We start from the raw sequence: 15,000 nt of genomic DNA on the forward strand, positions 1-15,000 counted from the left end.
GGACACATATGAACACCCACACGCACACTCTCACACGTATGAACACACACATATGTATATTGACACACATGCATATACAAACACAAACACATGCTCGCTCACATGAAGACATATGCATACCCATATTCAACACAGACGAACACACACACAAACACACACGCGCGTGCGTGAGCGCCATATATTCAGCAGGGACACACACACACACACACTGTCACAACCACTCACACAGACTCATAACAGCTGCTGTGTCCGTGAGCTCTGTGAATAACCTTGATTCTAATGTGAAACGCCCACCATGGTAACATATAAAACACACGGTTGTCATGACAGATCACCTCATCAGAGTCTCACATACAGCGACCAGTCCATATTCCATATTTAATGTTCCATGTTCCGTATTCCGTATCCTATATTCCGTATCCTATATTACTGCATGCTTATTGGCAGGAGTTACTGTTACAGGTGGCAGCAGAAACACAGCCTCAGTAGGGAGACTGGTTCTCTCTCCAGCTTCTGTTTTGATGTAGGAGGTAGTTTTCAGGTAAAAATAGATCCCAGAGAGGAGAGACAGAAAACACACACACACACACACACACACACATTTATATAGACAGAAGAAGAGAGAGAGAGAGACAGAGAGGTGGTGTAAGCATTGTTGTCTAAGTGGGTCAGGTTCAGTGGAGGAGTAGGACTAAGGGAGAATAGATTGGCTGGAGAGATACTCAGAGGACTAAAAACATTGTCACAGAGAAAGAGAGAGAGACTCAGAGAGAGGCTGAGACAGAGAGAGAGAGAGATACTCAGAGGACTAAAAACATTGTCACAGAGAAAGAGAGAGAGAGAGACCCTCAGAGAGGGTGAGAGAGAGAGTGAGAAAGAGAGGCTGAGACAGATAGAGAGAAAGTCTGAGACAGAGAGTCAGAGAGAGAGAGAGGGACACGGGGGTGGGGGGACTCAGAGAGAGAGAGAGAGAGAGGCCGAGACAAAGAGAGAAAGAGAGAGAGAGAGAGAGAGAGAGAGAGTTAGGAGGGAGAGAAAGAAAGAGACTCAGGGAGGGTGAGAGAAAGAGAGAGTGAGATATAAATGTGTATGTGTGTGTGTGTATATATATATATATATATACACACACACACACACACATATATATATATATAGAGAGAGAGAATTAGAGAGGGAGAGAAAGAAAAGAGACTCAGAGAGAGAGAGACTGCGAGGGAGGGGGAGAGAGAGAGAGAGAGAGTGAAAACACTCTGGTGGGTTATTTATAAAGCCTTACTGTTAGGACCCCAGCCCTCTTTCATCTCAGAGAGTCATTCTGTCTCTTTATACACTCACAGATGTGTTTATAACTTTACGTTTGTCTTAATGAGTCTTAGACCTTTGCTTTCCTCTGGAGACAATGTGAGTGTGTTTACAGTAGACGCATGTTCAGGAGAAAAGCCTTCAGTAAAAGCATTCAATATACACAGCCCATAAATAGACTTAACTATCAGTCTGTTTTCAGGGAAGCATTTAAAGTCATAAAACACATCACAGGCAACAGACTAGAATACATCTCTAAACCAGCCTTACTGAAAGGGTTTTGTTGATGTTTTGTTGATGATGAGTTTCTTGTTTATGTGTGTGTGTATGTGTATTTGTGGTTTTGTGTTTCTTGTTTATGTGTGTGTGTGTATTTGTGACGTGTATATGTGTGTGTGTGTGAGTATGTATTTGTGACGTGTGTGTTTGTGTGTGTGTGAGTGTGTGTGTGTGAGTGAGTGTGTGTTTGTGACGTGTGCGTGTGTGTGTTTGTGACGTGTGTGTGTTTGTGTGTGTATTTGTGGTGTGTGCGTGTGAGTGTGTGTGTGTGTGTGTGTGTGTGTGAGTGTGTGTTTGTGACGTGTGTGAGTGTGTGTTTGTGACGTGTGTGTGTGTGTGCGCGCGCGTGTGTGTGTGAGTATGTGTATGTATGTGTGTTTGTGACGTGTGTATTTGTGTGTGTGTGTATTTTTGACGTGTATGTATTTGAGACGTGTATGTATGTGTGTTTGTGACATGTGTGTTTGTGTGTGTGTATGTATTTGAGACATGTGTGTACATGTGTGTGTTTCAGATGTTGGAGATGTTTGAGAAGGACGACACAGACATGCAGAACCCTGGTCCAGACTTTGTGCCTGTGGAGCTGTACGACTCCCTGAGGAAGGAGTTTGAGGAGCTGCAGGAGCGTTACTCCAGAGTCCAGGCCTCCACAGAGGCCTCCAGCGTGGCTGAGGAGGAACAAGGGTAGAGTTCCCGTTTTCAGGGACGTCTGCGGGCCAATGACACTCATTCATATTTATAACAGACCCGCGTGAAAATCTGATTGGATTATTTGAGTGAATGGGCCCTGTCTCAATCCACCTCCATAGCTCTTTTCCTTTGTGTCCTCGTGTTTTACTGAAGTGACTAAATTCTAACAGGACTGTGTGTTTTGAAATAATACCAAAAATTACTAACAGGACGACATGTATATACTACTACTACTACTACTACTACTACTAACTAGAAATAATGAATAATACCAACCAGACATCACATGAATGTCTTACAAAGTCTTCATCACAGTTTCCCTTATGCACTCAAATAAGGTCAGGGGCCAAAGAGAGCAAGGTCACAAGGAAAGGGAAACAATGAAGAGTATTGGAACAGGGCCAGTGATTCAAATTCACACGTGTATTTATACTGTGCCATGGGTGGGTTATGTAGTTTACATAGATATAGCGTTGACTTCTCACTGGCATATGCAAAGGTTCTTTCAGGTGTGACATTTGAGTTAGGAAGGAAGTTATAATCAAATAAGTTCGCATTCAAATTCAAGTTTGTGTCCATTGAAAATCAAAGTTGCGAGTGACACTGTCACTTTTAACAGCGACCATCATGTTTTCATATGCACCGAAATGACTTTCTTTGATTTAGAAGGGAGAAATTTTGAAGACTGTTTAGGACGATTTTTATTTTGAACGCACGTTTTGCCTCGCAGGTCTGACGACAAGCCAGAGGAGGCGCCTGGGGAAGAGGACAAGAGCGAGGAGGTGCCAGGCTCAGAAGAGGAGCAGGAGGAGGAGGTGAAAAAGCTTCGGGAACAGCTGGTCCAAACCCAGGCGGAATTAGAGGAGCTGAGGGAACAGGTGCGACTGGGGGTCTACTCTGTCGAGGTGGCTGACGAGGCAGGGGGGCCGGACCAAGAGACCCAGCAGCTCAGGGATAGGGTGAGAGAGCTGGAGGAGGAGCTTGCAGAGAAACGGAAGGCGGAGCAAAGCGAGGGTGACGGAGACGCGGTCAGACAGCTGCGGCAGAGGGTGGAAGAGCTGGAGGCGGCTCTGAGAGAGAAAGACGTCGAGAAAGAGGCGTTGGAACGGGAGAAGGAGAAACAGACGAAAGAGGAGGGGGTGCAGGGCAAGACGATACAGGGTCTGAGAGACAGGGTGGCTGAGCTGGAGCAAGCCCTGGCGCAGAGCCGGGTGGAGAACAAGGTGGAGGAGGAGGAGGAGGAGGAGGAGGCGGGTGACGGGGGGTCGGCGGACGGGTTACGGGCTCAACTCAAGGAGCTGGAGGCAGAGCTCGGGGACAGCGTCCCCCGCAGTCAGATGGAGGAAATGCAGGTGAGTCTGGGCCTCCAGTTGGAGCAGCTTGCCCGGGAACGGGCGGAGGCGTCCATGAGGCTAAACGAAGCCCTGCTGGAGCTGGAGAGGCTCCGCCCTCCGGCCAACGAAGACGAGGAGGAGGAGGAAGAGGATGAGGAAGAGGAGGAACGGTCGGAAAGTTCTGGACGCTCCATCGTTTCTGGTGGGTGCACCTGTACCGTTTCATGAGCATTCTTTTCAGTTTTAAGTTCAAAGTTGCTCTGCGGGTGGGCTCACTGAAATTGTAATTACCAAATTTAAAGGACCAACATGCATGATTTCTCAATTAGCTAGATATCTTTGGCCTTAAGCCAAAACCATCCAATAAGAGAACAGCAAATTCCTTCTGAAAACACCTTGATATGTGGCTCAGGTTATCAGGTGAACTCTTTACTCAACTGTTACTGCATAAAACGCCGCTTTTCTTCCTCTGGGACCCTTAGCTTAAAATATCCTTGTTCATTCCTTCATACCGTAAAAATAACCCTCTGTAAGGCCTCGCTGACGCTTTCGTCCAATCAGATCGCTCGCTGCGGCTGTCGGAGAGCAGGACTCTGGCCGCGGTGCGAGAGGAGCTGGAGGTGGCGCGACAGGAGGCGGCACAGGCGCTGGAAAACCTCTGCGCGGAGAGAGAGGGGCGGGCGCAAGACGCCCTGGAGCTGAAAGGCGCAGTTCCCCTGGCCAAGCACCAGGAGGCGCTCTCCGCCATCTCCCTCCAGCTGGGCCAGACTGAGAAAGAACTCCAGACCGAGAGAGCGCGGTACGAACACGCCCAGTCTGAGGTCACGAGGCTGGAGGTGGACCTTCGGGCCATCAAAGAGGATCACATGAGTAAGGAGGAACATGAGAAAGTCAAGGTGAATTTGATTTTAATTTTAATAGAGTTTATTGACAATAAAGTTGGATGTTGGTTTGAAATAGAGTTAAACACACAGTACACTGAGACCTGCATTATCACCACTTTTCCCCCTGTAAACAACAGTCAACTTTTTCTCCAGAGTGTGGACATATGAGGTGTCTTCAAGTCATTAAGTTGCAGTTACCAGGGGAAGAATTTCTTGTAGTACCCCAGGGGCTGGTGTAGAGGTCATCTCTCCCAGTGCCAATCTTAACCATCTAATGAGGAGAGAAAGAATTTGCCAAAATTAGCGTAGCCTTAAAGCTTGCCGCTGACCTCTTCCTGCTCTACTTCTCTGACCCTGATCCTGTTCTTTTCACTGCAGGCCGAGCTGCAGCGCCTCCTGGAGGAGAGTCAGGGCAAGGCGGCGTCTGCGCAGGAGGCTCTGGGCGAGAAGGAGTCGGAGTTGAGGGAGCTGAGGTCTCAGAAAGCTCTGGAACAGGGCCTGGTCTCTCAGGAAGACCACGAAGCCCAGAGACTGTCCCTGCAGGCGGAGATTAACACCCTCACCGCCCGTTTGACTGACCTGACGCGCAAACACGAGAAAACCTGTACTGAGGTCAGCCAGCCGCTGACCAGGCCCAGGCCTGCATGCGTGTGTGTGTGTGTGTGTGTGTGTGAGAGAGAGAGAGAGAGTTTGTTTCTCAGAGTTTCTCTACAGTGATGGCTCTTCTCTTCTTTTCATGCATGCACAATCTTTCCTGTAAGTATTTCAAACCCTGTTTGGCCTCAGACAGGTGTGCGTGCGTGTGTGTGTGTGTGTGTTTGTGCGTGTTTTGTTTATGATTGTGGGTGTGTGAGTGTGAGTGTGTGGTTTTCAGGGATCTAACTGTCCTCCACATCTTCTCTCTCTCTCTACATCTCCCCCACATCTAACTGTCCGTCCTCATCTTCTCTCTCTCTCCCTCTCTCTCTCTCTCTCTCTCTCTCTGTCTGTCGGTCTGTAGGTGTTCCAGGTGCAGAGGGAGGCTCTGTTTAATAAGAGTGAGAGGCAGGTGGCTGAGGCCCAGTTAGCCACGGTACAGCAGCAGCTGTCTGACCTCCAGGCCCAGTCCACACATGTCCAGCAGCTTCACAAGGAGATCCAGGACTCACAGGGACTCATTAAAGAGAAGGACCGCAAGGTCGGGCCCCAGGGGGAAAAAAACGAGACGATGTCTGCTACTGCGATACCTGTATTTCTGTCGTCCGGTCACTGACAGACTTTTGACTTTTAGCAGCATGGTTTTACAAATAACACACCGGTTTCCTTACTCTCTGTCTCTGTCTCTGTCTCTCTGTCTCTGTCTCTCTCTCTCCTTCTGTTTGTCTTTGTCTTTCTTTCTTGCTCTTTTTCTTTCGTTCACACCTTAGATCACCGAGCTGTCTAAGGAGGTTTTCCGTCTGAAAGAGGCTCTCGGGGCATTGACTCCCCCGTTGGGTCTGCCCCCAGCCGGGAACCCTGGCCTGCAGATGGCGCTACAGAACCGTGTGTCCGCACTGACGCAAGAGCTCCAGGTGAGGGCAGAAGCGAGCACCCGCCTTCATTCTACTGCATATCGAACCATCTTATCCCGTCTGATAGCAGTATTTAACATTCTCACAAATTCAGAGGACAGACTCAGGCAATGTCTTCTCTTCTCCCCATAGAGTGTCATGCAATGCAAAATTGTACAGTCATGCAGTTATTGGAGGTGAACTGCTTATTGTGCCTTTAGCTGACCTGGCTGTCTGGGCTTGGTACATGTAGGTCCACACTCAGAAAAACTCAATTAAAATAACGTGAAGTTAATAGATATTATATGAGTAATGGATGGGTTTGAGGGCAGGATGGCTATGCAGAATTTCACAGGCTTTAATTTGTCCTGAGTTTGCTGTGAATTACATTGGAGTGTGTGCTCTGAGTTTTTATCTTTTTATCTGTTATCTTACGTGTTTGCAGGATTGGGAACGGAAGCACAAAGCAGTGGTTTCCATCTATCGCTCGCACTTACTGGCTGCCGTGCAGGTAAATCTGATGCACACACACATACAGACGCACACACGCATACTACACACACATACTACACACACACACTCGTACACCATCATTTGCCTGGATGAACTGATGTGTGTGTGTGTGTGTGTGTGTGTGTGTGTGTGTGTGTGCGCGTGTGTGTAGTATGTGTTGTATGTCACTGATGAACTGTGAACTGATGGTGTATGTTTGTGTGTGTGTGTGTGTGTGTGTTTGTGTGTGTGTGTGTGTGTGTGTGTGTGTAGTATGTGTTTTATGCCACTGATGAACTATGAACTGATGGTCTGTGTTTGTGTGTGTGTGTGTGTGTGTGTGTGATATGTGTTGTATGTCACCGATGAATTGATTGTGTATGTTTGTGTGTGTGTGTGTGTGTGTGTGTGTGTGTGTGTATGTTATGTGTGTAATATGTGTTGTATATCACTAATGAACTGATGATGTATGTGTGTGTGTCTGTGTGTTTGTGTGTAATAGGTGTTGTACGTCACTGATGAACTGATGACGATGTGTGTGTGTCTGTGTGTGTGTGTGTGTAATGGGTGTTGTATGTCACTGATGAACTGATGGTGTGTGTGTGTGTGTCTGTGTGTTTGTGTGTAATATGTGTTGTATGTCACTGATGAACTGATGGTGTGTGTGTGTGTTTCTGTTGGGTGCCTTTCAGGGCAGGATGGATGAGGAGGTGCAGGGACTCCTGCTGCAGATTCTTCGAATGTCACAAAAGGACCAGAACCATTAACACACCTCGACATAGACTCTAAACACACACACGCGCACACACACACACACACACACACACACTCCTCACACAGAGCAATACACAGTAACTCAACAGAATCACCTCAGAAGTCTCTCTCCATCGACGTCAACGCAACACGAGTCCACGGGGCTGTACCAGATGTCTCCCCTAAACCAGTCAGATGTCAGGGGACCTACACACAGGACAAGGAGAGCAGGTTTCTACCAGCTGGACTGTCACGATTGACTAAACCAGGTCGCAGGAGGCCACAGGTCACAACCCCTCATCACTGGAGGTCACTACTGAATGAGGACCACTCTGCCCAACACTGCACATTGTGGTTTGTTTTTGCCTATAACAGAGAGATGGATATATTTATCGGTAATGAATTGAAAAAAAGATGTTAGATAATTCCTGTTGGATCTGTGGTGGGTCCAGCGCTTTTGTAAAACGTTTTAATAAATGTGAACACGACACAACTGTTGCTGTCTGACTGTCTGCTCAGTGTGAAATGTGAGTGTAGCTTGTTTGAGCGCTGTGGCAAATATTAGCTGGATTTGTTTATACGTATAGATCTGTTTACACTGGTCTATTTCTGGTCAAGGCTTTGTGTACTGTCAAAGATATACCAAAAAGTCATGCCAGTTTACATTTATGGCATAGCTTTTTCTGAATATACTAGACGGAAAGCTGTATAACTATGACATCCTTCATATATTTTTGGCGAATCTTCGATGTACTGTATATTTATGTTTTTATCATTAGGCCTAGTTGTGTTAAACGTGTTATTATGAAACTACATGAATTCGTTCATAAACCTGTATGAAGTGTCGTAAATGTGAATTAATGCGTTCTCGCGACGCGTCATTATGCTATATAGATACGCAGGCGGCAAAACAATGACAGACGCCTCAGAGGAAATAAAAAAGCTAAACATACAGTCTCTTCATTCTGAACTTGCAAGAGTGAGGGCTTTATTATTAGTAGTGGAGGGTTTTTTGTTTGTTTGTTTTTTATAAATGTATGGTTTGAACGTCATATCGGACAGTTCCCAACGTCCTACGCCAGCATTTTGAAGCATCATGAATCGACAAGTGCTGAGAAAGTCCGAACGACAATGAGAGATTACACGGTCAGTCCTGAGTTCTATTTCAGGCTTCGGTTGTAACGCCGAATGTGTGCCAATGAAATTAAGGCCTGAACATTTGTGCTGGATGTTTGTAACAGCTGTGCTAAGTCCCTGAAAATGTTTCTCATGTGACAGATGTCACGGTCAAAATGAAACTTGTCTCGCTGTTCCAGGAATGCAGCCTGGTCAAACAAACTCCACTGACGTGAAACGTCATTTTGAAGAAGGTTTTTTTAATTATTTATTTATTTTTACTGAAAACGCCTCGGGTTCCAAAAAGAGTAGATATGACAGTAGATTGTCCTGAAAAGGAAAGGAGAAGAGAACGGTTTCACATCGAGAACTTGCCTGGTACTGGGACAAAGAGTTTGAAGAATTCTCATTCAGAGACCGTTCTTACAGGAAGGACCACAGCTCCCAGATTAATCCTTTGACGCAGCAACAAAACTCTTTAACGTATCGCTCAAGAATCCTCCCCCAAAGAAATAAGAAACAGACAGATACCTATGAAAAGCAGCAAGGTTCTTCAGATAATGCACCAACTTGGGAAAACAACAAAACAAACTTCACCTCACTCCCCTCCACATACCTTACTAAGCACCTTATAAATGCAACAACTATGAAATGTATTGTATACGCTATGTCATTACGGTGTAATAGCTTAGACACACAATATTAATGAACGCTGATATACATGAGTGTTTCTGCGCATTCATGTAGTGCTTATGAAAACGTTGAGAGTCTCTACTGTGCGGAGCACACAAGCAACGCTCGGACGATCGCTTGGTCGATGTACATTTTATGCCCGGGAGACCGCTGTTCTTGAGGAGACAGGCAAAGCAAAAGGCCGGTGTGACTTTAAGTCTGATCTACCGATTTTTAGAAGGAAAAAAACAGAGCTGGTTATTTTCAGTTCCAAGTTATTGTCCCGGTTGTCCGATAGCTGATAAAAATCGGTCTACGCAATGCTAGACAGAAGTTAAGGTATTGTTAAGGCACTGTACTGAACTTCATATGAGATATGATAGCGGAAGAAATTGTTTTCTCGTTCAGTCATAGCATTATCAGTGTCGGTTTGTTGTATTCACAAAAAGTTGTTTAGTGACAAGACCAAACGGATGCCGAAGGCGCCGAGTCGGTGCTGTACAGCGCGCGACATATTAGCATGTATGCACATGAAAACTTGGGCCATCTTGAAGATCGGTGTGTTTTCTGCAGTTGGGTTGTGACAGCGTGTGAAAGAAAGGCTTCTTCGTATGGTACGTTTGCTATGTCGCAGGTGGCCTCAGTTTGAAGTGATTCAGATGATTGTATTTCAGCTGAAGATAATATGAACCCTAAAACAGATATATGAGAAAACGAAGGAAATTTGTTTGAAAGAAAGAAACATTACTGAGGGTGTTGATTTCCGACAGAACTATTCCTGACATCGTGTTATTTTACAAAAAAAATTCAAGCTGCTGGATAAGAAAGACATATTCCTTGAGTGGCTGAAGTCCTAATGGATATGTTGTTTGAGTTCGAGTACGAAGGTCGGTAAATTATCGACATCGTGGAAAGAATCTTGACCAGTAATCGATATAGTAACAGAACGCTGTCAGACAGACTTAACCAATAAGCCAGAGCATCTGTGGTCACAGAAATCCATCGATATTTTTTTTTCGAAAAAAGACATTTTAGAGGACGCACGGGTGCTGTCAAAATATGTACAAAAAAAAAAGAACAAAAATAAAAATCGAAACGTGCTGCTTCTTCGGAACGGATAAACACATCCTCTAGAATAGTGTGGATAATGAAAATACTTCTATGACACTGGATGTTTGGTTGTTGAATATATTACTTAGCAAGACTGGTCTGCTTATCCATCTGTAGGAGACTTTGATTATCATTCATTTAAAACAGAGAGTGGGAGTTGAGATTATGTGAGCACTGACCCTAATGTTTGATCCTGATATTTTATAATTAAAAGTTAAAAAAAAAAAGAGCAAAACAAAACAACAGAACAGAGCAGGGAAAAAAATGTGCATTTGGCATGACAGCATATCATGAACGTAAAGTCATTTACTGAATTGACAGACGTACATTTATGTGAAAAGCAACATCCTGAGCACACGCACGGTTTTACAACATGTAAGATCAGTTTTCAGTACCTCTGCATCTCTCAGCAGAGAGAAAGAGAGAGAGAGTGTTTAATGATTTGTAATGCAAGAAAAGAACAGACGCATTCATTCTCAGTTGTATTCGTTCCCCAGCGCTGAGGCTGTGACATGTATAGCCAAACACCATAGCACAAGGGGGGACGTAATCTCATATGCTGTTTTTTAAAAGTTCTGTTTTTTTTTGTTTTGTTTTTGTTTTGTTTTTTGATTGGTTGTTCACATTTGTTCTAAAGAACGTGGGTCAAATCTCGTCACGCCACGCAGGTCGCTCTGCAGCGTCACGAGATTTAGCTAGCGTAGGACTCTTGCAAAGCCTTGTGGGATATGTCATTGCCACAGCTGACGTGACCTGTATGACCTCTGTGACATCCTTGTGACCTCTGTCCTTTTCAGTCCCATGCAGTAGCTTCCAGGATGGGATTGTGGCAGAGAGTTGGTTTTAGCTGAGCGGCATGCTGGGAGTTGTAGTTCAGAGGGAGGGATTGTTTATGTTTCCTGTCTGGGACAGAGAGGGGTCTGTGTGTGCATCGATTGCCCAGTGGAAGCCCAGAGTCAGTGAGTAAGGCAAAACGAAGAACCTTCATCTCTGCTGTAGGAGTCAGGAGACGGAGGCCTAGGAATGAAAACAACATCAGCATTACTGGAAGTCGCTTTGGATAAAAGCAGAGCATCTGCTAAATGAATCATTCATTCATTCATTCATTCATTCATTTATTCATTCATTCATTCGTTTTCTAAGCTTCTTGTCCTGATTTGGTTCGTGAGGGGAACTGGAGCCTATCCCAGCGCTCATTAGGCGAAAAGCAGGGAAACACCCTGGACAGGTCGCCAGTCCATCGCAGTAAATGAATAATTGTAATGTAAATTTTAGTATCATATTATGTAATTATAATGCATTTCAAAGGTGTTTCATAAAATCCTTCATGCACATGAATTTGTAAAACTTTGATCATATTTTAAATCTTGAAATACAAATCGAGTCTGGAAGAACAAGTCTTCAGATAATATGAAAAAAAGGATTTAGAGAAACGTACACTAAACATGCACACTTTGTTGATGTTCAGGAATGTGTGTGTTTGTGTGTGTGTGTGTCTGTGTGTGTGTGGATCGGTGGGGATGTGTCTGTGTGTGTGTATATCTGAATATGTGTGTGTGTGTGTGTGTGTGTGTGTGTATGTACGTGGGGCTTTGTTCCTTCTTCCTTGTACTAACCGTTACAGGCAGCATGACTTCTGTCGGGTGTGGTTGTGTGGGTGGAGGGTCATAGTTTCCTGCTGACCACCTGCTGGAGATGTAACTCGCTCTCTGCAGCAACAATAGGCAGTCTGTTCCGCAGGTGGTAGTTGATCAGGTGACTGATGCTCTCAAATAGCATGTCTTTAGTACGAACCTTAAGGCCACAAACCGAGAACAAATGATCAGGTGACCGAAAAGAACAACAACAACAAAAAAAAATGTCTAGCATGCCAAATGTCGCACTGCCGCGAATACTGCCACCAAACACTTATACTGTAAGGTTAGCACACTGAGATCCTTTTAGAAGATAAGATTACAAGAGGGAGATAAAACAGGAAGTAGTGGGTAACACAGGCGCTGAGTATTTGCAGTGGCACAGAATGAGTCAAAAGTTTGATTTTGCTCTGAGATTACTCCACTTCTGCCACGTAACCAAGAGTTTCAGTTGAAATCACGTAGTCACGTATTTCGAAGAACCCGAACGTGCTACAGATCAGTGGCTTTATGTGGAATAACTAGCAAGATAGGTTTCAGAGATTAAAAGAAAACAACCACAAAATAAAAATCCTCCCACACTGTAATTCCCTCTCTCACTCTCTCTCTCTCTCTCTCTCTCTGTTTCCCTTTTAATACAAGCAAACCATGAAATCTGCGGTACATAGTACCAGTGTGTGGGCGCAGATGCACGCTGAGTCACAAACACACACACACACACACACTCTGATACACACTCACCACTCCCTCTGGGTCCACCAGGAGCAGGTGCTTGGGTAGGCCGCAGTGCATGCCTGTCAGCACGTACTGGCCGGGGTTGGTGGCGCTGTCGCGCACCAGGAAGTCCCCGTCCCTCCCCAGCAGTTTTTCGGCGTCCCTGCGGCTCATCCGGCCGTGGTACCACGCCTCCCCCCTCAGCTGCTCCTCCGTGGGGGCGATGGGGGCTCGCCGTTTGGGGGGACTGGGCCACTGGCCCTCCAGCACGCACACGCCCCCTGCTTCGTGCAGACGCAGAGCATCTTCAAAGGGCCCTGTGACATACACACATACACACACACGCACACATACACACACACACACATGGACACACACAGACACACACATACACACACACACACACACATACACACAGACACACACACAGAGACACACAGACACACACACGCACACATACACATACACACACATACACACACAGACACACACGCACAGACACACACACACGCACACATACACACACACACACATACACACACGCACATATACACACACACACAGACACGCACACACACATACACACACACACGCACATACACACACACACATGCACATGCACATACATACACACACACGCACACACAAACGAGAGACTGAAGGCTGACTGAACACACAGCGTAGGTAACAATCGTGGAACACACTCTGTGTTCCTGACTTAACACAGGCTACAAAGATGACGCAGGAACCGAATACGCAGCCCTAACACAGAATGGATATATAGCACTGATGCTAACTGGACATCGCATCAACCTTCAGCTTTAATGATAGACTACTGTGGACATGCTAACTCCTGAAGTAACCTGAAGTAATTGACAAAAATAGATTTATGGACTTATGCGTGACCTCATTCTTATTAACCGGATGTGTGACGGTGAAACAGCCAAAAAAAAAATGCAGGATGTAACGGCATTTGGAAAGACGAGAAAAATGCAACGCAGTTTGAACGATTTAGAACTGAAATCCAGAGAGCCAGTATTTTACTAAACCAAGATCGAGAATGCGTGAGTGACGTCCTTTGAGGCCCGTAAAAGTGAGGAGAGGGACTCACTCATGTCGAAGAGGTCTCTCTTCGGACTCTCAGACCTGGGTCCTGCTCGGCTGTCTGCTGCCGCTTCCAGGCTGTCCAGGCTCTGAGTGTTAACGTACAGGTGCTCCTCGTAGTCACGACTACCGGGAGGGTGACCGTCAGCTCTCAGGTAGCCGTCGGACGTCAGACCTGTCGATCAGAAGCGCAAACGCACTCAAAAATGAACAAAAATAAAACTTGAAGTGGCGTTAAAGTTAATGATAAGGTAAGAATGTAAAATGCATACAGTTATAGTTTCCCTGTTCCACTGCTACATGCTACATTGTTCAGGGTCCTGTCTTTACTTTTCTTGATTAAAGGTTTTCTTGGCGGAAAAATTAAGAGATTTTTTTTTTTTTTGTTTGAATCCTCGTTTAACCGAGGAAGATCTTGTTTCTCTTTTGTAGAGACAATGTGGGCTGGGGGAGGAGACAGCTTTTCTTTGACTTTTGAGATCCCCCCAAGGCTCCAGGAAACAATGGCAAATCTTTGCAATAGAGGCGGCCTAAAGCCTTTCAGTTTCTGATGCTTCAGTTCTCAGTCGGTCCCGCTGCAGTGCAGGCTACAACTATGGGCTGTGTCATTGCTAGGGTTAGCTCGAGGTCCAACATTACGATGATAATGCGTCCGATAGGTGACTGCCATGTCACTATGTGACCACAAGGTGTCTCACCTGAGCTGCTGACATTCTCCTTGTCCCAGTGAGCGTCGTAGCATGGCTGACCCATGGGAAGAGTGGACGTCTCTTTCCTGGCAGGAGATCCCACCTGAGAGAGAATACACATGTTTTTGTTGAGCTCCTTGACCTCCTTGAGTCAGTGGTGATGTATCGGTCCTGTCGTTTTAGCACTGTTCTTAGATCAGTTCATTAAGGGCACAAAATAACTTCCGAGAAACCCGAGAGCAGGGACCCACACATCATCAGGCCTGACATTATATAGCACATGTCAGTACGATGATGCTTGTTTGGAGCCATAAAAAAAACGAATACTGCCTTTCAGAGCCGCGTAATTGGTTTAAATCGGTACATTAGTACAAATAAAACAAATAAATGTCAGATTGAAAAGCAGCAGGTTATTAGTTAAACTGGCTCAACCAATAAAAGAGTGACAGAATCTGCTCTCCGTCTCTGTTTACAAGCTAAACCGACGAGGACATGCATTAGCTTTCAAGTATTGTCTTCCTGTTCACATCTAAAGCCAAGTTCACATAAACAAAGTTGTTGTTGTTGTTGTCGTTGTTGTTTTTTAACTGTGGGTCCATACAATTTGTGACCAGTTCGTGAACGTCACAACACCAATTATCCGCTAACAACTGCTCAATCAGACACGTCTGCAAATGACTGCTATAGTAAGTACATAG

General features: G+C 45.5%; 2 protein-coding genes across 2 annotated transcripts in view; one reads left to right on the forward strand and one right to left on the reverse strand.

Annotated features, from left to right (window-relative positions):
* ankrd24 (ankyrin repeat domain 24) overlaps positions 1 to 7,277 on the forward strand; it is a 19,610-nt gene extending 12,333 nt beyond the window's left edge. The window contains exons 13-20 of the mRNA XM_030784269.1: positions 2,096 to 2,265; positions 3,002 to 3,807; positions 4,167 to 4,501; positions 4,868 to 5,101; positions 5,490 to 5,666; positions 5,896 to 6,039; positions 6,464 to 6,529; positions 7,203 to 7,277. Of these exons, the coding sequence (XP_030640129.1) occupies positions 2,096 to 2,265; positions 3,002 to 3,807; positions 4,167 to 4,501; positions 4,868 to 5,101; positions 5,490 to 5,666; positions 5,896 to 6,039; positions 6,464 to 6,529; positions 7,203 to 7,277 (2,007 nt within the window). The remainder of the gene's footprint in view (positions 1 to 2,095; positions 2,266 to 3,001; positions 3,808 to 4,166; positions 4,502 to 4,867; positions 5,102 to 5,489; positions 5,667 to 5,895; positions 6,040 to 6,463; positions 6,530 to 7,202) is intronic.
* Positions 7,278 to 10,428: 3,151 nt separating this feature from the next.
* The window catches only part of shc2 (SHC (Src homology 2 domain containing) transforming protein 2), an 18,544-nt gene continuing 13,972 nt past the window's right edge, over positions 10,429 to 15,000 (reverse strand). Inside the window, exons 9-13 of the mRNA XM_030783575.1 lie at positions 14,312 to 14,405; positions 13,621 to 13,788; positions 12,537 to 12,826; positions 11,778 to 11,955; positions 10,429 to 11,178 (exon numbers count right to left, since the gene is read on the reverse strand). Of these exons, the coding sequence (XP_030639435.1) occupies positions 11,827 to 11,955; positions 12,537 to 12,826; positions 13,621 to 13,788; positions 14,312 to 14,405 (681 nt within the window). The 3' untranslated portion in view covers positions 10,429 to 11,178; positions 11,778 to 11,826. The remainder of the gene's footprint in view (positions 11,179 to 11,777; positions 11,956 to 12,536; positions 12,827 to 13,620; positions 13,789 to 14,311; positions 14,406 to 15,000) is intronic.

This window comes from Chanos chanos, chromosome 9 (genome assembly GCF_902362185.1).
Source record: "Chanos chanos chromosome 9, fChaCha1.1, whole genome shotgun sequence".
NCBI classification, from domain to species: Eukaryota; Metazoa; Chordata; class Actinopteri; order Gonorynchiformes; family Chanidae; genus Chanos; species Chanos chanos.